Raw genomic sequence first — 24,504 nt, forward strand, 5'->3', positions numbered from 1 at the left:
CAGGAGGGTCTCCAACCGACGGCACGGAGTTAAGGAGAAAGATGCCTGCAGGCTGCCCTTACTCGCATCTCAGGAAGAGGGACTTGGAACGGATTAACGGTCTAATCCGAACGTTATTCAAACAGGCTCTTGGGCTACCAAAATGGACTAATACGAAGGCACTCTTGAGTCTAAGGGTGCATAACAACGTTGAGGAAATCATAGAGGCCCACAAATGGGCTCAAACAGTTCGATTATCCGGCACACACGTGGGACAGCGGATCCTGGACACCTTGGGGTATCGCCCAGCCTTAGACATCCCGCAACGACAGCGGAGACCTAACACTTTTCGGACCAAGATCATTATCCCCCCGCTTCCTAAAAACATGAGCACTGAAAACAGCGGTAGACGCAAAGCTATAGGGTGGCGGCACTCGGCAAACCAACCCGCCAAATACGTGGATGCTGCTCGCACCAGTGATGGTCGACACACCATAGCCGTCACTACTGGCGACGGACATACCATCAGCTGTGCGACGGTAAACACATCTTCCATTGTGGAGGCGGAAGAGGCCGCCATTGTCATGGGCACCTCCATCTCGGGCACTAGGATTATTATACCCGACTCATAAACAGCGAGTTCTAACTACACCTCAGGTTTCATTTCCCCTCGAGCATTCAGAATCAGTAACAAAAAACGCAATCAATTGAAGTTGGTGTGGGTACCCGCTGATGCGGGCAACCCTGGCAATGAGGAGGCCCACCTAGCCGCCCGAGCAGCTAGTAACCGGGAGTTGGGCTTGCCCGATGGGGTTGACCGACATGAAGGTATCCACACCTTTAGCGAAATTACCGTTTATTACCGCGAATTCAGGCGAATATATCCATCCTCGCACGAGACACTGACAAGAACACAGGCCACTAACCTCAGGAGAATACAGACTAGATCTTTACTTAGTCCAAAAAGGCTAGCTGTAATGACCGGTGGTGAATATCCACCAAACTGCAAACATTGTAGCTGCCCCCTAGAGGACCAAGATCACATCTTGTGGGGATGCCAAAAGAACCCTCGCCCGAGAGAACTCTTTAGGCGAGCGCCTTCACACGAAGAGTGGGAGATGAAGACGAAAACTTCCGACCCGCAAGACCAGATACGGTTGGCGGAATGGGCTGACAGCGTCGCGGCGAAGCAGACGCCACGCTAGCCCACACTGCTGGGAAAGAAAAATCCCCTAAACTTTGACAATAAAAGTTTCTTCTCTCTCTCTGACCGTGGTAAGTATATGATTTACGTACGCATGTTTTCACTCGTAATAAATACCGCGAAGAAAATAGCAATCGTGGCCTAATGGTTAGCGCAAGCGGCTGATGTGCTTGACGGCCGAGGTTCGATTACCACACCGGGCACAGGTTATTTTACTTCTCTAAAAAGGAGGCGAGACAGGCCCCTCTCTGTCACAAAGTGCCAAGGATCCTTTTCATTAAAAAAATATTTAAAGGAATAGCCCACTGCATGGTCATCATCAGCCTATTCTTACGTCCACTACAGGACAAAGGCCTCTCCCTGCGATCTCCGATTACGACTGTCCTGCGCCAACTGGTTCCAGGCTCTAATTTCATCACCCCACCTAGTTTTCTACCATCCTCGAATGCGCTTCCCTTCTCTTGGCACTCATTCTTTAACTCTAATGGTCCACCGATTATCCATCATACGCGTTACATGGCGTGCCAAGCTCCATCTTTTTTCCATTAATGTCAATTAGAATATCGACTATCCCCGTTTGCTATCAGTTGATCCACCACCGCTCTCTTCCTGTCTTTTAGAAAGACTAGCATTTCTCGTTCCATCGATCTTTATACGGTCCTCAACTTGCTCTCGAGCTTCTTTGTCAACCTCCAATTTTCTGCCGCACATGTCAGCACCGGTAGAATGCACTGATTGTAAACCTTTCTTTTTAATAATAGTAGCGAGCTCCCAGTCAGGATCTGGCACTACCTGCCGTATGCACGCCAACCCATTTTTATTCTTCTGTAAATTTCCTTCTCATATGATCAGGATTCCCTGTGAGTAATTCACCTATAGGTAAACGTACTCCTTCACGGACTCTAGAGGCTGACTGGCGATCTTGAACTCTCGTTCTCTTGCCAGGCTGCATAGCAAGAGAACACGTGGTTACACGGTCACGAGCAACGAACTCTGCAATTGAGATCACTGTGAATAGCTGCTCTGCTCCAGACTTGAATTTTAGAACTTGTTGTTGGGCGAGCTGGTGCGCATTAGCAAACATCTTTTTTTTTTCATTTCATTAACAAACATCGTTTATTCGCGCTGTTAAAGAAATGTTCGCTCCAGGCTTGAAGCCGTGTTTAATTTCCCATTGTTTTCGCACTTCGTCATTGGCTCGGACATGCCGCATGCCGTCGTTATCACATGGATCGAACACTCGGTGTGATAAGAAGTGAAATGTTACAAAGCATAAGGACCTCGGTTGATATCGGAAGTATCTGCACTATTTTCAACACCTGGAGGTCGCTTAACGTGTACTAAAAGCTATAGTTACATTTGCGTAATTCCGTTTGACGACCATCACCACCGAACGTTACGCGTGTGTGCTTACGTGTGTAGGTATGTCGAACGCTCTTGCAGTTTCTCGCAGTGATCTTGAAGATAATTTGTTATGGCAAAATTGGTGGCATGGCAATTATTAGATCTACTCTATCCCCTTTGAGCATAACCATTACCCAGTTATTGTGACCTTCTCGCACAAGGCGCCGTTCAGAGCTACACCCGTGGTGACGATGTTATACTATAGGATGTGCTGTTGGGGGCCCTAGCTTGCTTGACACACAGTGGTATTTTTTTAGAACGAAGACGCGGTAACCTCTAGGAAAAAGTAAATGGCGCAATACAAACGTGGACGGAGAAACAGAAATACAACAGGACGACTGCGTGTGTGTGCGTAAACACAAGTGCGTTTCCCCGCCAACGTCTGTTTTGTGGCATTTATTTATCTTGAAGTATGACACGCTAACTAGCTCAAATCAAGATTCTACGGGATAATCGTACAAACAAGAAAAGACGGAACACTCTGTTTGGTCTAAGAGAAAAAATTAGCCAAGAAGACACAGGACAAGAGAAGTATCACCATAACGACAAACCAGTCGCCGTAGTGTGGGTCACCTTCTTTTGTCCTTCGTCTTTTTTACTGGTTTTCCCTTTAAATGATGCACCGACTAGGCCGGATTTCAACTCTCCTGGTCTAGTAGGTTATCTCGTTTTTACGCAGGAAAATAGAACAAATTATACATACACACATGCATTAACAAATCCTCACTCTGAAGCACTCTTGTGTATAGTAAAGATACGCTAAAGCAGGAGGAAGCAGAAAATTAAGCTAAAATAATAATAGTAAAGGAATCAGAAGCACATTCTTAGGCAAGCGAAAATTGGAAGTGAAAACCTGCACCATATGCTTTCCATGGGTCACGTGCTCGTTAAGAGTAGGTGCGCCAGTCGTGCGGCACGGGAGCGCACGCTATAATACAGTTGGCAACAGGAGTGCGATACACGCGTCTCTGCATCGTCGTGAGCCGAGTGTGGATGTGGTACCTGGTATGATGCCGCTCCACAGGGTCGACGCGCTCCACTGCGGCGTGCTGTTGGTGCTGGCGGACCAGTCGCGCAGGTCCCGGCACTGAGAGATCAGGCTCAGCATGGCCGAGAAGTCCACCTGCTGCACGGGCAGGCCCTGCGCCTTGATGATGGGCTCGGCCTCGCGTTCGTCGCTGCGTGTATGAAGGTGCGAGCTGTGTGCCGGCCGCGCTTCGGGGTTATCGGGACGCAACACAGAATCCAGCGCGCGCGCCGTGTGGAGACGGTTCGGTAGAGATGAAAGATGTTTGGTCAAGAAACGAGGAGCACGAAGGGGCTTTGCCAAACCCGCAAGCGGCCAGTGGGGCGTTAATGAAGACAGAAATCCGCACTATTTATGATTAAATACTGAATTCACATCATTTTGTACACAACGCACCTACAGGACAACATATGTAGCGTGTGAGTTGCATATTGCTGTGTCTGCGAATATCAGTATTGACACGAGTACTTGTTTATCTTTCACCGGCTATGAAATGTTAAACGTTATAGCACGGCGCAGACGCGCCTGTATGTACCGGAAGTTTCTCGAATGTTATCGATGCTTCTATCCGTCATCCGTTGTCACCGAACCTTGTGTAATCCGATTGTATGCACTACGCGAATTGTGTGGTACTTTCTGGGAGGCACGCGGGCACCAGCGATTACGCTGGAAGCTTCGTCGAGTCGTGCATGAAAGCCGACGCGCATGACCCGGAGATCAGGTATTCGACGAACGCAGACTTTGCTCGCCGCCGTCGTGATTGAGTTTTACTCGTGTTGAGGTACAAAAGTTCGCCCAATAATGAGTTAAATTTGTAACTCACAGTTTTGACCCTTTAGTGTTCTTCACCGTCCCTATACAACGTGACTGTATATAGATCGTCGCTTCAGAGTTCGTTGGTATATGCTACGGCAAGCGTTCGAGAAAACTCTTTGGCTGATGTTATAGCAATGCCTTCTTATACGGCGCACTTATTTCTGCGCAAACTATTCACCTGTGGTCACCCCGCACAAAAAATGAGGCAACGTGCTTGTTTTTTTTTTTTCTTCCCAAATGAACACCAGCGAAGTTGCCCGCTCATGCACCGGTTTCAGCAGTGTCCTTGCGTTGTAGACCATTCAACTCGCAGGACAAGAATTACACGGCGGCTATTTGTTTCGTTCCAATTGAAGCAGCGGGACCGGGTATAGTCGTTCATTTCTTTTCAGACGCGTCTGCGTGGTGTTCGATGACCTTGTTCATCAATATATTGTACACACTGGGTGATCAAGTCGATCCGCTGAGCACGAATTCAGTGTTGAGAGTCTGTCACGATTTTGACCTGAAAGCATGATTCTCTTTACCCAGTCTCCTCCATGAGCCTCAACACACAATATTTTTTTGCTTTGACGAGACGTAGAGGTTATCTATGGGGTGTTTTTTCTTTTTTTTAGCTGCAAGAATTTTTTTAAAGATTCCCTATGGCAGATAACACAATTCTAACCATTGATATAGATTACTCGATGAGGTGGCCCTTACTTCTACGAGAAATCAAAATGCTCGATTGAATATTTAACGTAATTACGCTAATTAGCTTTTAATGATTACTTTACGCCACATATTTCTACGAATTATAGCCGCTGAGTTCGCGCGGCATATCTACTTGGAACGCATTCTCCGAGATATTAACTTTCAAAGTATCCGACGAAATGCATTGGCGTTCCAGATACCTCTTTAGGTACCCACTGTTTTATGCATTGAAGCACAAAAGTAACTGGAACGCCAATGCATTTCGACAGACACTTTGAAAATGAATATCTCGGAACTGGTGCTGTCCAGAGAATTGGTTCCAAGTGGATACGTCGTGCGAACTCAGCGGCTATAATTCGCAGATTGAAATATGTGGCGTAAAGTAATTATTTTAAAAAATTATTAACGTAAGCACGCTAAGTATGCAATTTGCTAAGAGGTTTATCGACGTCTATCGGGAACGTCGGGTGTCCAGCGCGGAGAGCAGCCGAGCGCCAGCGACACCAACGCTCTGGTCTTTCAGGAGCCATGCGGCCGCAGCATCGTTCGTGCTATCTTCGTCATTATACAATGGCCCCGCGAGACAAGAGTGGCCATCCTGGCGACTCACGGTGACGGCACAATATGGGGATCGCAATACGGTCTAAGACGGCCGACGTGCACTGTCACACGACCGCGATGCCGCAGGTCGTCAGATGGTGTCAGAGGTTCGACCACATAGTTTACATACAGCAAATGTACAGGCGACCATTTGGTAGGGTCCGTGTTATTGAGCCAGCAGCTCAGACGAAAGACCGGCAACGTGAGGCGGAATCCATAACGAAACGAGGGTGCAGGCTCGGAAAGTGGTATAGTGCTGAGGTCGTTGTCATGTTGATTCCGCTGGTGAGCTCGACCTTCCGTCGTGAAGGTACGGACAAGCTGGTGGCATTCTTGTCTTGTTTCCCAAACACTGGCGCAAACCCACTATGGGGATTGGCCAACAAGCAGGCGGTTTATTTATTATTATTATTTGCTTTGAAGACATATATACAATTAACAGGAAAGCGAAAGCGAGAAGCAAGCTGGCAACTGCCACCGGAAGGGGCACAACGCCTGCCTACTCTTCGGAAGGGAGGTGACAGCAACACAGAAATGGAAGACAGGAAGGAGGGGAGGGACGAGGAAAAGAAGAGCAACCGGACAAATCTAAAGAATAAAGTAGAACACAGTACAGGTCACACACAGTAGGGCCGGTCACTGAAGGTCACGCTACTACAGAATGTTGAATAGAATAGTTTCAACGCTACAAACGTGAACCTCAGTTAACTCTAGAAAAGTAAGTAGAGCGCGATGAGCCTGGCCACGTTTAGACGCACAACCACTGGGGCACAAACGTTCGTCGAGTGTCGTACACTGCAGGCCAAGGAGATGATAGTCTCTCACTAGGGACATGCGCTGCGCACTGAAAGCGGGACACTCAAATATAAGGTGCTGAAGTGTCTTGTAGCAGCCACAAGACATACATGGTGGACTGGCTACACGTCCTTGTCTGTATAAACGTCCGTGCAGGTTCACGCAGCCAACCCTCAGATTGAGTAGTTGTGCTGCGCGACGATGCAAGCCTCGGCCGCGAACACGGGGCAGGAACGTTCTATTTGCGACGCGCTGGTCTGGATGCTGCTTTAGTAGGTGGCGACGTATCAGCAGACGAGCGTCATCAAGCTTGCACAAAATTTCTGGTCAGTCACAGTTGTTATGAGCGCAAGTTGAAGCGAGTCGATCAGCCTCTTCATTTCCGGCGATTCCTACGTGTGAATGTATCCACTGAGCAACGAGAGATACCCCACGTGATGAAATTTTGCTCGCAGAGTCAGTAATGCTGCCCACAACTGGGCAATCGATCTCACTGTGTTGTAACCTGCTAAGGGCAGCGCGCAAGTCCGTAAAGATGGAAATATTCGATGTAGTTCAACTCCTCTTGCACGTATTTCAGTGCAACATTAATCGCTGCTAGCTCAGCACTTGTTGACGAAGTTGGATGAGGTACTTGAAAGATACGCCGCACTTGAGTCGAAGGGCAGTAAAAAGATGCAAAAGCGCCTTTACCGTCGCTGAGTACAGATGCATCTGTGAATACTTGAAGATAATCTGGAAACTTATCGAACATGTGTGACTGAGCCAATTGGAATATTGCCGAAACAGGCTATCAAACGTTTTGTGCACGTCAGGGATTGTGAGCTAAATGGGGAATACGTGTTTCGCGATATCTTTTGGAGCCGGAGGCGTAACTGAAGCAGCACGTCCAGAAATGTCAGTGATATTCATTAACAATGCCGCTATTTTTACCATGCGAGATAAAGGGCGGTGAATGAGACGATCAAGGAGCGATTGACCATTCGATGCGCGGTGCAGACGCTCACTATGATATAGAGCTCTCTGGTCTGCTTGCAGCCTCAGGAATAAATGATGCGCTTCAGTGAGTAATGCAACAGATGGCGCCTCACGAGGTAATCCAAGCATTGTTCGAAGGGCAACACGATGATCTCGTTCCAGTTGGGCCATCAAACTAGGCGGTACGTTCAGGACTGGTAACACATACATCATGCCTGAGAGTACAGATGACTGGTACACCTGGATAGCCATTGTTTGGCCGCAGCCAGCATATCTAACAGTCAAGGCGGCCACATACTTAAGGAAGGAGCGCGATTTGCGTCGTACAAATTTAACGGCAGGTCTCCAAGAGATGCGATCATCCACAATTAACACAAAATAACGGTGTTGTCGCACCCGATTCATAGGCGTTTCGTCAAGGTACAGTCGGCTCTTTGCTCGACGAGCGCGTTGTTTAGGGTGATATGCTATTGCAGCGGACTTAGCAGGTGATATGAGCTGGCCAACTTCACTCAAGTACTCCGAAGTAGCGTTTAGAGCTCTTTGCAAGCTTGCACGAAGCCGTGGACCAAGGTGCGGCAGGCCGCTTATCCACAGAGCAATGTCATCTGCGTAGACAGCTATGCTCACAGGTCACTGTCATAGCTAGGTCACTGTCCCGAGACAAGCGACTTGGAAACGCGGCGAGTACGGTGTTAAACAAAAGCGGCGATAAAACCCCGCCCTGTGGGACACCGCACTTCGCATTTCGGTATTTATTAGTTACTCCTCCGACACGCACTTTCATCCGGCGCTCCGATAGAAAATTACGTACAAGACTTCGCCCTGCCATCTGCTAGCCGCCTGGTTAGCTCAGATGGTAGAGCGGCTGCCCCGGAAAAGCGGTGGTCCCGGGTTCGAGTCCAGGACCAGGACGAATTTTTCTTCAACTATGAGGCTTTTCAATCGAGGAACCCATACGGGTTTCCTTTGTAGAAATTGCTACGAAAGGGTGGATGTCTGATTTTCTCTTTATTCATTACTTCTCTCCTCCTTGCGGGTTTCCGCAGAACTACTACGTCAAAAACTTGCCTTTGCTTCGTGTTGTCGACAAATTTCGACTTCGCCCTGCCATCTGCTAGCCGCCTGGTTAGCTCAGATGGTAGAGCGGTGGTACCGGGTTCGAGTCCCGGACCAGGACGAATTTTTCTTCAATTATGAGGCTTTTCTTTCCAGGAACCCATACGGGTTTCCTTTGTAGCAATTGCTACGAACGGGTGGATGTCTGATTTTCTCTTTATTCAAAGCGGAGCAGACGACCCGAAATTTCCGCGGTTGCAAGAGCGAAAATAATTGCCTTATGAGGAACTGAATCGAAAGCTTGCTGTATGTCTAGAAATAACATGTAGGCGGAATGCTTGTTTTCTTTAGCAAATTCGAGCGCTGAGGCAAGGTCTGATATACTGTCCAGATCTGAACGGCTGCGACGAAAGCCACTCATAACATCAGGGAAAACTTTCAGCTCCTCTAGCCTGACATCTAAGCGAAACGAGACCATTCGCTCCATTAACTTCATGACATTTGAAGTTAGGGATATTGGCCGGTAGGGCTTGAGGTGTCTTGCAGGGCGCCCGGGCTTTAAGATTGGTATCACTACAGACGATTTCCATTCAGCAGGAATTACACCGGCATACTTCATTATACTCGTCCAATATACGGTTATGAAAACGCTTATCAACGTTCCGCAATGCTTGACACGTCATACCATCTTTACCTGGAGCAGTGCGGCGTTTGGAGAGGCTCGAGCAGCGCGAGTCGCAGCTCCTCAAGAGCGTCCAACCTGGCAGGCTGAACCTTAGGAAGCCGTTATGGTGCAGTGACTTGTCAAAGAAGGAAGGTCGCCATTTGTGGTGTCATTGAATGCAGGAGACACGAAAATGACTGCAAATGACTCCGCTAAAGCTTTTGTTGACTGGCCAGTCACTATGCTCAATGCAGCCGTAGGATTCTTGCAGATTTCAGGAGTGCGGAGAGCCTTCAGTATGCGCCATACACTTCCAAAACCACTTCCAGTGTTCACAGAACTACACAAAGCTTCCCAGCTCTTGCGACGAAGCTGTTTTGTATCCGCTGTATGGCTGTATCTATGCAATTATACGTAGTCCAGTCGGTGCGTCGTTTAGAGCGCTGTGCCCACCTATAAAGCGCGCCGTCGACATGCGCGGAGCCTCGAAAGCTTTAGATCGGGGTTTGGTTCGGCGATACTCCGTCGTCGTTGTACTGTAGCTTCTCGTAAACACTCACTCATCAGTTTGAACAAGCTGTCTTGAGATGGTGCCTCTGCGCTCAGCTGACGGAACTTGTCCTAGTTAGTCACTGTATACACGACAGCCTGGCGACCCGTAGTATGTGTTGGTGTTAACCAAATGGGTAGGTGATCTGAGCCCCACGGGTCAGGTTCACATGACCAGGCTTAGCACACATCTCTCGTTGATATCGCAAGGTCTATAGTGGAATGCTCCTTTCCTCTACCTATAGATGTAGGTCAACCATCATTCAGTATTTGCAGATCGTTCTTGATAATGATCTCGGTAATATCTGCCCCATGATTGTCTTGGGGACGGCTACACCATCGTGGATGGTAGGCATTAAAATCTCCGCATAACACAAACGATGCACCACACCGAGACACTAAGCACTCAAGAAGTGAGGTATCGGAAGAACGAGTAGGCCTGTTGTATATGCTTGCCACCGTCGTAGACACACCTCTGAGGCTCACAGTAACAGCTGCACGCTCAAACTCATCGTCACAGATGCCGTCTGTGTCAAGAACCGCGAAATCCAAGTCTGCACGCACGTACACTGATGCTGTTGAAGCACTTCGCGTATGCGCCGCGTCCACACACTGGAAAGAGCCACAAGCTGGTTCCGCGCATCGAGTGTTACTGTGGACACCCACGAAGCCTGGCAATCCGTATTCATCTTTCCTTACGTTAGTCCCCTGAAGCGCTATAGTCTGAGTCTTCATAGCGCTGAGTCGAAGAACTAGATCAGCGTGCCGCAGTCGCATCAACCTGACATTCCATTGCAGCACAAAGGGGCGAGGCTGCTGACAACAGTAAAAACTGTTTCCAGTAAAACGTCTGGTAAAGGCCGTAGAGGACTACAACGAGGGCCTCCAAAAGTTGCTCTGCTGCTGACGCTGCTGGTGTCTGACGACCAGCCATTAGAGATCTGATGGCGTTCACAAGCATCTCCAGAAGATTGACAAGTTGCACATCGTCGTTGGCTGAGACCGGTTTAGGTACTGTGTTTTCAGTGCTTTTCACTGTGGTCGAAGTCTTTGTAGATACTTGTTCCGTCGATTTCGATGGCAGCGCTGGCCACGATGTGTCTGAGAGGCAGAAGGTCCGCCCCCCTACTTTCCGATGCGTTGTGTCTTTGTCATTCTTTGAACGCATTGCTTTTCTAGTCGCTGGGACATTACGGCGACAGGAGCTTTCACCTCCTGCTGCCTTCTTTTTGGCTTTCTCTTTTAGTGCCTTTAGTTCATTTTTCAATGAGGGACATCATTTACCCGTTGCCAAATGTTCACTGTTACAGTTAGGCACCAATATGTCTGACTTTCACAGGAATCTACATGGTGATTCCCACCGCATTTGGCACAGGCCAGATCTCTGGTGCAAAAGCGCTGAACATGACCAATCTTAAAACACTTATGACATGGCAAAGGCCGTGGTACGAAAGGTTGAACAGGATAGCGCACAAGCCCAGCCTTTATTTGACTAGGCAGCTTTCCAGAGGCAAAAAGTATCTTCATACACTTTGACGAGCCCAATCTTCGAGCGCTAATTATTTTGCATGGTGGCGTGCAAACGATCATGCTATTAAAAACGTTGTCTTTGAGATCCAAGTCGACATCAAATACGACACCAGCTGCTATAGTTGAACCCTGTGGTATGTACGGCCGCGTGTGGACCACACAGCTTTCAGACAAACCAAGTAGAGTTTGCACCATCTTATGAACAGGTGTGTCAAGGGCAGTGATATTTTTCCAGGGGTTCACGCAAACCTCTTGGACTAGTCCAGGGGCAAGTTTGAAGAAAAAAATCATTAAGTCCCTGTCGGGAGATAGATTCAGGCTTACCATCGCGTAGACAGGCGTGAAAGCTACTGTGGTAGTATTGATGGTGCTGTATATGATAGTCGCTTCTCTTGAGGACGGTACCGGAGACGTCCGCCTTGCACGGCGGTGCTTGACAGGTATGAAAGCATCCGAATCTTCCGATCTTGGGTCAGAAAGCTCAGAATCAGCACCGTCCGATCTATACTGCCTAACTGAGCCGCGTGCGAGCCGCGGGTGGTCTATGCTGACCGCCAGACGAGTCCAAGACCATATCTTCCATGGCAGGCTCCGCGGGGAGGATCTCCTAGCAGAGTAGGAGTCTTCAGGATCCAGCCCAAACATCGTTGCATGTTACTGATGCACAAAAAGTATGTATATATATATATATATATATATATATATATAGAGAGAGAGAGAGAGAGAGAGAGAGAGAAAACTGCAGCACTAGAAGCAAACCAACAACCGAGCGCAAAAACTTCGTCATCGTTCCAGGCGGTTTTCCGTATGTTTAGAATTAAAGCAAAACTAGATTTGTATAATATAGAGCGTGGGAATGAATAAATGTAGCTTAGAAGTTTAATGAAAATATTGTTAAGAATGTCTACAGTATTCTCTGTATGCAGATGACATCTGCATGTGGGCCTCTGGATCTCATATACAAGACATTCAAAGTACGCTGCAAGAGGGTCTTGATAGTATCGACACCTTTTATGCGAAGCATATTACGAGGGCTCAACCCAGCTCCTCAGGCGCGGCGGTGACCATGAAATCACGTGACACCGTGACGTCACGACAGAGGAGAAGTGGCTTTGGCTCAACTCTTGCAAGACGGGCTGGGTGGGAATCGAACCAGGGTCTCCGGAGTGTGGGACGGAGACGCTACCACTGAGCCACGAGTACAACGCTTCAAAGCGGTACAAAAGCGCCTCTAGTGAATGCGGTGTTGCCTTAGAAACGCGCTGTTTCTAAGGCGTGCGTCTCTTGCTCAGGCGCACATTTCGTTGCCGCGCCGAACGCTGCTTTGCTCGACGCTCACCGCGTCCAATGCGGGGCGCGTAGTCGCTGCCCTGTAGCCCATTGTCTTACACCCCTTGGCGGGTCGACGGGAACGCTGTCGCGTTCCACTCTTGAAGGCGAAGAAGTAATGCATGAGTTGTTTCTTCGTCTAGCCGAACCAAATATAGCCAAGCAACAGCAGTTCACCAGGCTAAACAGTGGTTCAACAACTAAAATAAAGGCTAGTATGCTTCGCATCCTGGGCTTAACCTTACCTAAGCCACAGCCATTTTTTAAAAGAAAGAGGCATGAGTCTTTCATACGCAAAGACAGCCGTACTTCCTTCCACTAGACGACAGCTGAATAATTTCCAACTTACGCTTAATGGGCAAAGTTTGATGTTTGTGAAAGAGCATAAATTTCTTGGAGTTATTCTTGACCGCCAGCTAACATGGGCATCACACATCCGCGCAATTGAAAAGCAGACCAATGCAGTAATAAACGTACTTCGGCGACTCGCTGGCACAACGTGGGGGGATCAGTCTCTTCGCCACTACAAGTTCATAATGCACTCATAAAACAAAAGATTGCTTACTCAGCCCCTATTCACGATGTTGTTCGAGAACACAAAGCATTATTACCAAGATTTGAATTATGCTAAGTGGATGTTAGTTACCCTCCCTGGATGTTAACATGCCCTAAAATAGAATTATCGGTTGACGGGATTATATCAGAGAGATATGTTCATAGTAGCCGCACAGCAACTGGCACTCTTCCAAATTTACTCATTATATCCCCAGTACATCCGCGTTTATACAGATGGTTCGTGTCATAAAAATTCCTCGACTTCAGCATTCGTCATTCCACATTTAGCACTGGAGCAAACATTCAAATTATCCCGGGAGACATCTTCCACCATGGCAGAACTATTTGCAATCCTGTGTGCTTTGCGTTTCATAACATCAGAAAAACACTCGCAAAAATGGGTTATCTTTAGCGATTCGCAAAAGCCACTCTCACATTACTACAGAGCAATAAGAAAAATTCTTCGAACACTTCGCTATTGTATGAGACGCTCAAAGAACTTACTAAAGCAAACGCAATGAACCACGTAATTGCATTTCAATGGATACCTGGGCACTGCAATATTCCTGGTAATACTGCAGCGGACGCAGCTGCGAATCGAGCGCACAATAACGCAGAGACAACCAATCTTCCCCTATTGCGTAGTGAAGTCCGTCTGATCCTGAGACAGACTTCTTGTCGCCTCAGTAAAACTACCTGGTTTGACCAGCAATCTAAAAACTCGGAGTTATACTCTATAGACCCATGTATAAACTTATCAATGCCGGAAACTCTAAGAGACAACAGAAAATTTGAAACATTGGTACACCGACTGCGTCTTGGTACTGCATTTACGAAACACTTCTTGTACAGAATAAAACGTGTCTCTAGTCCGCAATGTTCATGTGGCCACCCAGACGAAGATGTGCATCACCTTCTTCTCGAATGCACGAAATACGATACAGAAAGAACGGTACTGCAAGCTAATTTGTATATATTAGACAGAAGACCATTCACTCTTAAAAAGATACTTGGCCCATGGCCAACTGCGGGCCTTCAAAAAAGAGCACTTCTAGCTCTGAAAAAGTTTTTAGAGGACACCAACATTTTGGGAAAATATTAGGTATCCAATGATTCGAATACGCTAAATGAGTTACATAAATGTTGTTAGTAATTCATAAGTGGTTTACGTGGTGATCGCAACTTTTACGCAATATGTATACTTCTGTTCTGTACTTGCATGTATTACATGTGTGTTTTGGCTGTTAAAAACATCTGACTTTATATATGTGTACGTGGACTGAACTAATGCACGGAACTTTGCAACTCATGTACTGTTGCACGGTATATTTTTTATTCATCCAGTGTTCTACTGAGTGTTATTTTTTGTGTCGCTATTCTCCCTTTTTACGCAAATTTGTTTCACTTGCTAAGTGACAAGGAGTAGCCGGTGCCACCATAAAGGCGCCAACCTCTCCTAACATTCACTTCAATAAAAAAAAAGAAAGGGAAAGAACCGCATCCTGTGGTACACCTCTTGTCTGCTTGTGTTTAGACGTCGAAATACCGTGTTGATAACAATAAAACTCTCTATCCCTCATAAATTCGTAGATCCAAGCGGTTACATACTTCGGGAAATTCATGGACTGAAACTTATCGAATAGAATACAATATTCTACAGAGCCGTATGCTTTTGCTACATCTAGCGCCACCAAAGCTGCCTACTCTCGTGTGCAGCGAACAAGTTAAATGCGGCTCTCTAAGTCTACATGGGCGCACCATATGGAGTGGCCGGGACGAAATCCAATCTGACAAGGACTGAGCATCCTGCATAAAATTTGTTATACGGCCGTGGACAGCCCTATCTATTAATTTGAAGACATTGGGAGTAAGAGAAATTGGTCTTATGTTGTCCAAGTCACGTACAGCTGCTTTTTTCTTCGGTGGAATAATTTTAGCTACTCTCCATATACCCCGAAAGATATCCCAGTGCGGACTGCCCTGCCTGTGGACTAAGGGCAACATTGGACCATGTGTTGTGGGAGTGTGAAGCCATCGGCTCCTCCTTCAGCGAGGAACCCTGGCCGTCCAGAGTGCCCGCGATCGGGCCGTCAAGCTCGGCTTGGCGGTCCCCTACGTGGGACTAGCCGGGTGGCGCGGGGTCTCCCCTGCGTCTTCTCTGGACCAAAATAATGTTACTTCACTCACTCACTCACTCTCCACTCTCTTCGAAACTATGAATTCTTGAGAGAGAAATTTATTATATTTATTAGGTCCTGAAGCGCATATTAAAACAAAACTTTTAGCATTCCTGTTGTAATGCCATGTGGACCTGGGGCTGACGCCGGTAACAATCTAATACTGCCTTGAAGCTTTGTTTCTGTTACTTTTACAAAGTCGTCTACCGAGGGAGGTTTCTTTAGTCCTGTCGGCAATTTATGCTTGAAACGTCGCGCAAGTCCTTCAGCAATTTGCTAAAGTGATTCTAATAATTATTTTATTGATAGAACGACAGAGTCGATATTCACGAGAGCCGGTATAACATTACAGGATCAAAGAAATTTAAACAGGGCATTTTTATTGCTAGACTTCGAACGACATGTGAAGTACTTGGAACCATAATCCTCCTTAGCTTTTGAGACTGTTCGTTTAAATGTAGTAGCTATGTATGTATAATCAGCCCAATTAACAGGGTATTGGTTATATAAAAGCTTTTCTACGTCTCAAACCTCGCTCGCAGTCAGAATTCCACCAGGGACAATGTGATCCACACTTAGTAGATTGTACAACAAATTGAGCTTTTTTTATGATGATTATGATCGGCAATTAACAAAAGTGCGCACATGACTATCTAAACTAGTTAAAGGGGTAAGCAGTTCAAAAATTATAGGGAGGTGATCACTGTTAGTTCCGAAATCAGCAGTCTTCTAAGAGGTGACAGAAATGCTCGAGGCAGCAAACGTAAAATCTAGGGCAGATTGCGACTGACCCGAACAAAAGTATGTGCTCTCCAATCTAAGCAAGAAAAAGGGTTTGATAAAACCCAATCCCAGAAACGTTTACCGCAAGTGTCCGTTCGGAAACCCCACGATACATGTTAAGAATTAAAATCGCCCACTAGTATGATGTTCTTCTGACTGCCAGCAATAGAGGTATCGAGATAACGGGTATCTTGTACTCCAGCGGGGAAGTACCTGTAAATTATAGAAAAAGGCGTGCAACGAGGAAGTATTGTATCCAGTGCTAGTATGTGACATTCTCTGGTATGATATAGCAGCTTTATGGCAGATGTGTTGCGTTAAAAAAAAAAGAAAAGACGAAACCACCGCCACGGGAAAGGCGATCCAATCGAAAACATCGGAAATTATTGAGATGAAAGGTTTGACCTGCAGCAACGGGCCAAGTTTCCTGTACAATAAGCGTTTTCTACTTCCCTTTTAAATATAAAGATGTTGATCCATAAATATTTTCACAAACAACGGTTAAATTTGTTAGCTTTCGCTTTTCTTTCCTGTTTGGCTGTTGCCTCTGCTCTCTCCCGCAGTAGATTACTTAATTTCTCAACTCTTTGGACTCTTGCTTCCAGTTGCCAATTTTGCACGATAAGTGCTGTACAATTAGGGAACAACAAGACGAGGTAACAGGTGACATTCATATTGCTTGTGGGTTTAACGGTTATTGGAGGGTTTCATGATGGACGCTGCTACGCCTGATATTATTTTCCACCTTATCTAACCCATATCGCGGGTATATGGTTCCGAGGATCTGCCAGCACCGCTGCGAGCCGTCACTCGAGAAAATAACGAAGCAAAAGGAAAAGTTAAACACAACTGGCGTTTTCTCCGGCCGCAGCTCGTTCCACGAGCATACAGACCAGCTGACTACGAACCGAATCCCTTTCCTGCCCCTGGATAAATATAAACAAAGAAGGTTGAACTAAAGAAGCTACAGCGATGCGCGTGACTGTTGAATAGATGGCGACAACTGAACGCATCTCGAGTTAATAGCTCGGGCACCGAATTGATGAGAAAATTGGCCTTCAAACCAAAGGAGATGCCGATAACTATCGCCATCCAAAAGGAGTGAAAAAGGCAACAAAATGTTGACAGCCGAATAACTGTCAAGTGTCAAGATTGATTTGGCGACGCTTTGATTGATTGATTTGATTGAAGATTGATTTGGCGACGCTTGTTCATTTCGCAATATTTGCAGTGCAAGGCCAAATTGCTGCCAAGGGTCCCTGAAAGTGATGATGCGTGCTCTCTTGCTCTATCATTAAGGCATCTTCTTGTTTGCCCTATGTATTGTTTTCCACAGGACAGGGGGACGGTGTACACTACTCCTTTGACGAAATCGCAGTATATCTGATTTTAATTTTTAGTTTACCATGTCGGCAAGGGAGGCAGAAGGCTTAAGCATGCGTGATTTCAAGAATATATACCACGATCGCTGCAAGATGGGCTATCGCGGAAGACTAGCGAGAAAGGAAAGCACGCACGATGCAGCAGGGGGCCGTGTGTGGACCGGTCTGGTAGCCACGATCGAAAAGGAAGAGCACGCGCAGGCACCAATCTTTCGAGGTCACGCACGCACACCTACCAGTCGCACGCCACAGTTTGCCGAGAGGAGAGGCTAACGTCATTTGGAGAGACTGACTAAAACCGTACAGCAGGGTTTCAAACCAGACCGCAAGCTCGATGTAGAAGTTTAATGGGCGGTGTTACTGCGATTGCGCGGGCTAAGTAGTCCAAGGTAACCCGAACGGATATGAAAGAAATACTTGATTTGCCTATCTTATGATCAAAGAAAGAAAGAACTTGTGGGGCCGAGAGGTGAGACAAGGCGGAGTCTCAGTTCGGTTCAAACGTTCTGACAACTCTAACAGCCTTCATCATGGCTGTTTACGGATCAACTTTTTCTCGGTGTCGGGAAAAAGTCACCAGCGCCACACGTCGGGAGCTGCGAAGCGCCGTCGCCTGCACACTGACGTCAACAGCGCACACGATATCGTGGGCGCCGACGCGTACTCTGGCGCCAAAAACACGGTACACTCGTTCACTCTTCCCTTCCTGTCAACCAGTGCGAGCCTCCGGTAGTGCTGCACAGTACACCGCTCCGCCATGGTTCGGCCGATAGCGGCCACCAGCCGCGGCAGCTAATTCTGCATGGCCGATGTATGCGGACCATCTCCGCGTGGTGAGGTCAAGGACGCCGGCAGGAGCGTCCCTTCCCTCTAACGGGGCCAATGAACCCGTCGCAGTTCGAAAAGAAGCAGTGCGCTCGGACAGTGCGGCGAGGGAAAGTCGTTCATGCCGGCCGATGTGTGCGCGGCCAAACGAAAACGACAACGTCTCGGAGGCGCGCATCTGTGCTCTTCTCGGGAGGAGGGGGAGCGACGCCTCGCGGAAAGCTACTGCAGCGCGTCCAGGAAGAGAACGAAACGCGGAAATGGACGCCGCCGCCGCTCGCACGTGATGATGCGGAGGTGCACAAGATGCTCTCTCCGGGTTTGGGTCGTGCTGAAACGTATAGGCCGCACCCATACATCTCGTAGCACGCGTTTCATTCGGGATAACGTGCTACGTTGCTACGGGATAACTGCTACGTTGCCAAGGAGGACCAAGGTACTCCGTGTTAAGACGCCTCCTATGCTCCCTCCCACATTTTACAAATCATTCTCCCTTACGCGAGCTCTCGCGATTTTCTTGCGTTTTTTTTTTTTTTACGGTGGAGCAACAACCGATGTTACTCAGAGGAGCCACTTTGCATAGAATGTTGTAAGAAAGTCCCACATTCGGCTACCATTTCTTAACGCTTATGACGACTGTTGCAGCGTAGAAGGCCGTCGGTAGAGGGCTCGGACGTTATTTGTGATTTGTTAGCGCGCGAAACCATCAGCAAGAGTCAGTAATATAACACAATTGGCGAGGTGAGTCTGCAGCGATGTCAGCTAAAAGCCGCCAAGAAAAAGAAAGTTATCCAAGTCATAGTTGCGACGCAAGGGCGCTCTTTCCACAAACATGCGTCTAAATAGCAGAAAAGCCGGCTCGTAAGGACCTTGCCGACTAATACCAGCAGCGTACATTCGTTTAAGACAAAACATTCTACTCTGCGCGCATCGCCATATTCTGCTTGGCGATGCACGTCATGCACGAACCTGATCGCTCCGAAAAGTGGTTCTTGAATTCAAATCCGCTCACAAGTACGAAGCAAGGAGTCGGTTAAAAAAAATCTGTCGCGTCAGTAACAATGCATCGTCGGCGCAAGCAGTAAGGGAACGACAGAACACGTCCTGGCCACAACGTGTCAGCACTGCTTTCTTTATATCGGTTACCTCATTGCGTTGTTACCTTACCGGTTACGTTACCTTACTTTACGCAGCTGAAGTATAGTTCATACGCTTCTTATGACTATTCATGATACTTGCTTCCGCTTCGATACACTTGTAAGGTGTAAGGCATTAGAGTCGAGTGCACCTGCGACACGCTCTCCCTCTGATCCGTCTGGCTTAGCTTTAGTAAACGGAGAATACAGAAATGTGAAATATGGCGCACGCCGGGGGAAGTGATATGGGCCTGGACATAGGTGCCATGAAAGCACCGAATGGCCTCGATATGCACCCGGTACTGTTCCACGCGGCACACGGGTGCAGAAAGAGTGCAAAGGCTCTCCTTCTTTGCTCAAAACGCATCGGTCGCCGTGGCGTGAGCAGTACCCATTGGTCACAAGGATTGGGAGCCCAAAGAAGGCGGCACGCGAATCGCAAGATCTTGCCGAACAGGATCTCCGCTACCGCACGTGCGACGATCGCCTCGCGTGTTCTCGTTTCTGAGACGAGCTTGCCCGGCACCCGCCTGCAGAGACCCCGCGCACGTACTTTCGCGCGCGTACAAGGCGTACGTGCGGCTCATTCCCTCCGCTTGAGAAGCTTCTCGCAGAAGGATCGGTCAAATGATGCGTCAAGAGCCACAGTCTAGAGGTGTGACGGGAATCGCCAATTATAACTGAAATACACATAAAGTGTTATAAAATTTGACGGTAATGCAATAATCGACCTAGGGTAACTTGGAAAAAGGGGGAACTATCAGGAAACTGTGACAGTAGATTTAAGTGGATAAGGTGTGATAAAATTGTCTCGTTTGAGCCGTAGTATTGCATTGAAAATGCAACTTCTTTGCCGACAACGATTCCGAAACGATCGCAATCGCTTACTTACTTGGACTCCACTCGTTTTCATTGTACTAACGATGTACTTGCTGTCTTGAGACAACTCCTTTTTCCTACATTTTACTAAAGACTTCCGAGCCAATGTTTTTTTTTATAATAAGTTCACTCGTAGATGACTACGTCACTTATCGTCTGATATGTACACAGCCACGATAGTTTCATAAAACCAACGCATCAATACCGGCGCCTCGTGTAGCAAAGAGGTAATCTCTTTCAATACTAACAATATTTAATGAGTTTTCTGTCACCACAGGAAGCATTACCAATTCAGTCAGCATGTAATTTTCAATGCTGAAACATTCCGCTCAATTCTGCTATTACTTTGGTATCGCTCTTTTGACTACATAACCAATCTAGTTCTTTTCGCATAATGGGTACCATTAACGAAACCAACCGTACCGTTTTCCGCCTCTAACGGTCTCCAATCGCATTATGCATTCCTTTGCTCACAAGACACCAAATTGCATTAGCAAGAACTGTGCGCTAAACGTACGCGCATTACATTATAGTCAAAATTAGAAAGGAATAAGATTAATTCAAATAATTTCTCAAGCTATAGATTCCTTTATTAACACATTATTTCTTAACATAAGCACCTCAAAGGCGTTTGTTTCAGAGAAATGACAAGTGGGCTTTAAAATATGCATGCGTCAGCTGCTTTGGCTTCGGCGACAAACCACCTTCTACTCGCAGCATAATTCCTCTGTCATTGTTCTTCGTTTTGTGAGACATTCCTACTTAAATGTTGTTCGCTGCACCACCATTATCTCGAGAACGATATGACAAGAAATTTCGGCGTGGATCCCGTATGACTCTACAGGCATATGAAATATAGCTGATCGCGACGAGAGTGCAGTCAAGCGTGCAATTGCAATGCCCTCGCAGCTATAAATCGCGCTACCAACATGAATTCAAGTTCGAACAAAATGAAAATGTAGGAAATGTGACGCTGGCATATTTTATTGAAGATGGCTGTTGAAACTGAAGCAGCGCAGGAAACGAAGATAGACTGGAGTACGTTTGTGGTGTGTGTTCATTCCTTCTTTCGTCATCGTTTCCTGCGCTCTTTTACTGCGAGGAAAATCGAAAGCGACTATAATATGTTGTAGTAGAGTAGGAAAAGATGGTCTGCATCTGAAACACTGTCTTAATTAATGCTCCAAACTGTAGATATCGGACCACATCGCACTTAGAAACTGGCTGTACAGCGACAACACATCGCACATCCAAGTGATTATACCTGTTCTGATTCATTCTTTTCTTGATCGCGTTTCAAGGTCAGCTCACGTGCTAACGAGCGACAAACCTGCCAGACTAAATGTGCAGCTTGTTGGTTATTCACATGACTGCAGGGATATCGAAACTATAGTGGTGTATTTAGTAACAGAATTTGCTTTTTCGTTCTCGTCGACTCTTTGCTACTGGCCCGCATGAAGGCATGCCCTTGCTGTCGTCGTGATATTGACATCCGGGCAGCATACAAGATAACATATTAATAGACAGGAAAATAATCGTTATCAAACACGGTACGCGATTGGGTTTTACTTCATAGAGCATCATATTGCCGATACAATCACTGGTCTCGGGTCGCAACACAGTATCCTTCAACGCTAAAGACGCGGTTCCCGAAATTGCAGAGGTTCTTGCAGTTGTCAAACATATTGCCGCCTCGGGCAAAGGGCTCACTCAACAAGAGAGGCAAACTGAAAAGCTTGAAAGCAGCAAGATGTGTGCACGTAGCTCGATGCACGTGACATCAAAACGAGCGCCTGGCTTTCGAAACTGAAACCCTGCACTGCAAAACCATTCCTTATCAAACAAAATATACGGTCGGTTAGGATTTCTGACATCACTATGCACTGTTGGCAATTAAAGACAAGACGATGTCGATTTTTCTTTCTTCTAACCTTCCCGGATCTTATCAGTGATGCACATTTTACTATAACTGTGAGCGAAAGATATAACCAGTAGCAGACATTGGCTGCTTTCTATTGATTCGAAGTCGCGTACGTGGAGGCCCCAGGAATGAAGCGACGCTTCCACTTTCACTTACAGCGAAGAAAACATGCACAGCGAGAGGGCAAACACCGCTGTGCGGATACAGCCTATTTTGCAGTGGTGGGGACGAACGTAATGCGAAAGTATTTGATAAGTAACACACGAAACCGCGGAAACAGGCATGCACGAAAGAGTGGAGTTTGTCGCTAGTCCTTTCTTCCGGTCTTAGCCTGTCTCGCCTCTGGATTTTACATCGATCGGACACGCTGGCGTTCGGGCACGATGCTTAGTTGTGGTGTGCTACGACCTGCAACTTCCCCATGCTCTTAAACCTCCGTGACAACCGATAGGTTTATGAGTGTTCGCTTAACTGACGACCCCCGCGAGAAGTCTCGAGAGTGTTTTTGAAGCTTAAACATTGCGAGATCTAGAACTGAATCAGAATGTGGCTTATGGCGTTGCTGCCTATATATATCGCCGGTCGCTAAGCAGATTACGATAAGTAATTAATAGTGTGCGAAGAGATCAACAAAACTGCCCAAAGAAGGCATACACACTAGTAACGTGCACGTAAGGCTCACGCGAGTGCAGCATCGCGAGCGTCAGCGAAAAATTTTTAGCCGGTGAGAGCATGAGCTGAATTCGTCGACCTGCATTGTACCACAAAATCTCATGCGGCAAGTGGAGATCAGAAAAAAAAGTTTTTTTTTTTTCGCTGCACTCGCTGGCTGCAAACATTCGTTAAAGGTTGTACGTCGTTCCTAGTGAATCGAGAAGGATATAGAGGAAGCCGGTAGTGAGACGAGGAACGACCGCACGATCCTAGCATACACTAATTCCATGGAAAATTTGAAAAAATATGTATATATGCATTTCACATAATTATCCTAATAAACATACATTAGGATGAAATATCAGATTATTTTCGCCATCATCAGATTTATCAGATTTTATCAGATTATAATCAGCCAGCGGGAAACCCGCATACGCGATACAACAGTGTAGATCTAAAAATCAGCAAAAGAAACTTCAACTTTCTCATTGTTTTTCTTAGAACTTGATCCTGTCTGGTTGATGTGTTTGTTGTCACTTGACTCCATTATTCATGATTGTCCCTCTTCCCCTCAACTGCATTTCATAACCACGATTGGTCAGAAACCCCGGAAAAGCCTAGCATACTACAAATAAGCGAAAGTTCCTGAATTACGGCAATCACACACGCACTGGTAAATGCGGAAACGCAACGATGCGCTTGGTTTGTATTGACTCTTTCGCGTTTCTATTAATGGCGACGCCACGAAGAACGAGAAGAGGAAGACAGAGAAGTTTGAAAGGCGGTGCTCACTCCAGCTCAAACAGTCGACAGGTCTGCAGGGTGACTCCGTCGGCACCGTACTCCACCCTGGCGATCGTTTTGCCGTCGTAGTACATCACCGTCTTGGCCTGCGAAGTCGGAGCAGACGACAGCGCAGGCGCAGGCGGTGGCAGAGCGCTCGCTGGCGAGGACCCGGCCTCGGCTGGTCCGCAGCAGCAGACGGCGAAGGCCAGGACCAGGGTGCGGAAACGACCCGGGCCTCCGATCCACCGGTGGCTCGTGCCGCGAGACATGCTCGGCCAGGGCAAGCGCCGCGACGGCACCGACAGCAGCGGCGGCGGCTCCGGCACGAGCAGCGGCTGCCGCAGTAGCGAAGTGCGGCTGCGGCGACACTACGCGGATGCGGGTCAGCGCACCGCTCGCGACCAGAAAGTGGGCCGCCGCACCGGCTAGGCTGGCCGCGGACGGCGCGCTATCCGGCACCACCAGCACGTGCAGCTTGCTTCGCGGTGTCTCCACAGTGCGCTACCGCGTGCGAGGAAGCGCCCCTTCCGCGTATTCAGGCAGGTCTCTCTTCACCGCCCCTACTCCCTTTCTCGCTTTTCAAAACGAAACGACCACGAACAACATCCTCCCTGGCGTGTTCAAAGCGTCTTAAAGTACCCTCCGCTGAGCCACTTTTTTTTTTTTCTAACGTTGACGGTTCAGCGGGTTCGGAGAAAGGATCGCAACGTCATGACAGTGTACTTTCTCTCTTTGCATGAGAGCCGGTTAGAAATGAAGCAAGAAGAAAATACAGGTTG

At 47.4% G+C, this 24,504-nt stretch overlaps 1 protein-coding gene across 1 annotated transcript in view; it reads right to left on the reverse strand.

Annotated features, from left to right (window-relative positions):
* The window catches only part of LOC135898455 (uncharacterized), a 30,231-nt gene extending 6,055 nt beyond the window's left edge, over positions 1–24,176 (reverse strand). The window contains exons 1-2 of the mRNA XM_065427378.2: positions 23,732–24,176; positions 3,590–3,765 (exon numbers count right to left, since the gene is read on the reverse strand). Coding sequence (XP_065283450.1) covers positions 3,590–3,765; positions 23,732–23,994 — 439 coding nt within the window. The 5' untranslated portion in view covers positions 23,995–24,176. The remainder of the gene's footprint in view (positions 1–3,589; positions 3,766–23,731) is intronic.
* Between the last annotated feature and the right edge of the window lie 328 nt (positions 24,177–24,504).

This window comes from Dermacentor albipictus, chromosome 2, assembly GCF_038994185.2.
Source record: "Dermacentor albipictus isolate Rhodes 1998 colony chromosome 2, USDA_Dalb.pri_finalv2, whole genome shotgun sequence".
Taxonomy (NCBI): domain Eukaryota; kingdom Metazoa; phylum Arthropoda; class Arachnida; order Ixodida; family Ixodidae; genus Dermacentor; species Dermacentor albipictus.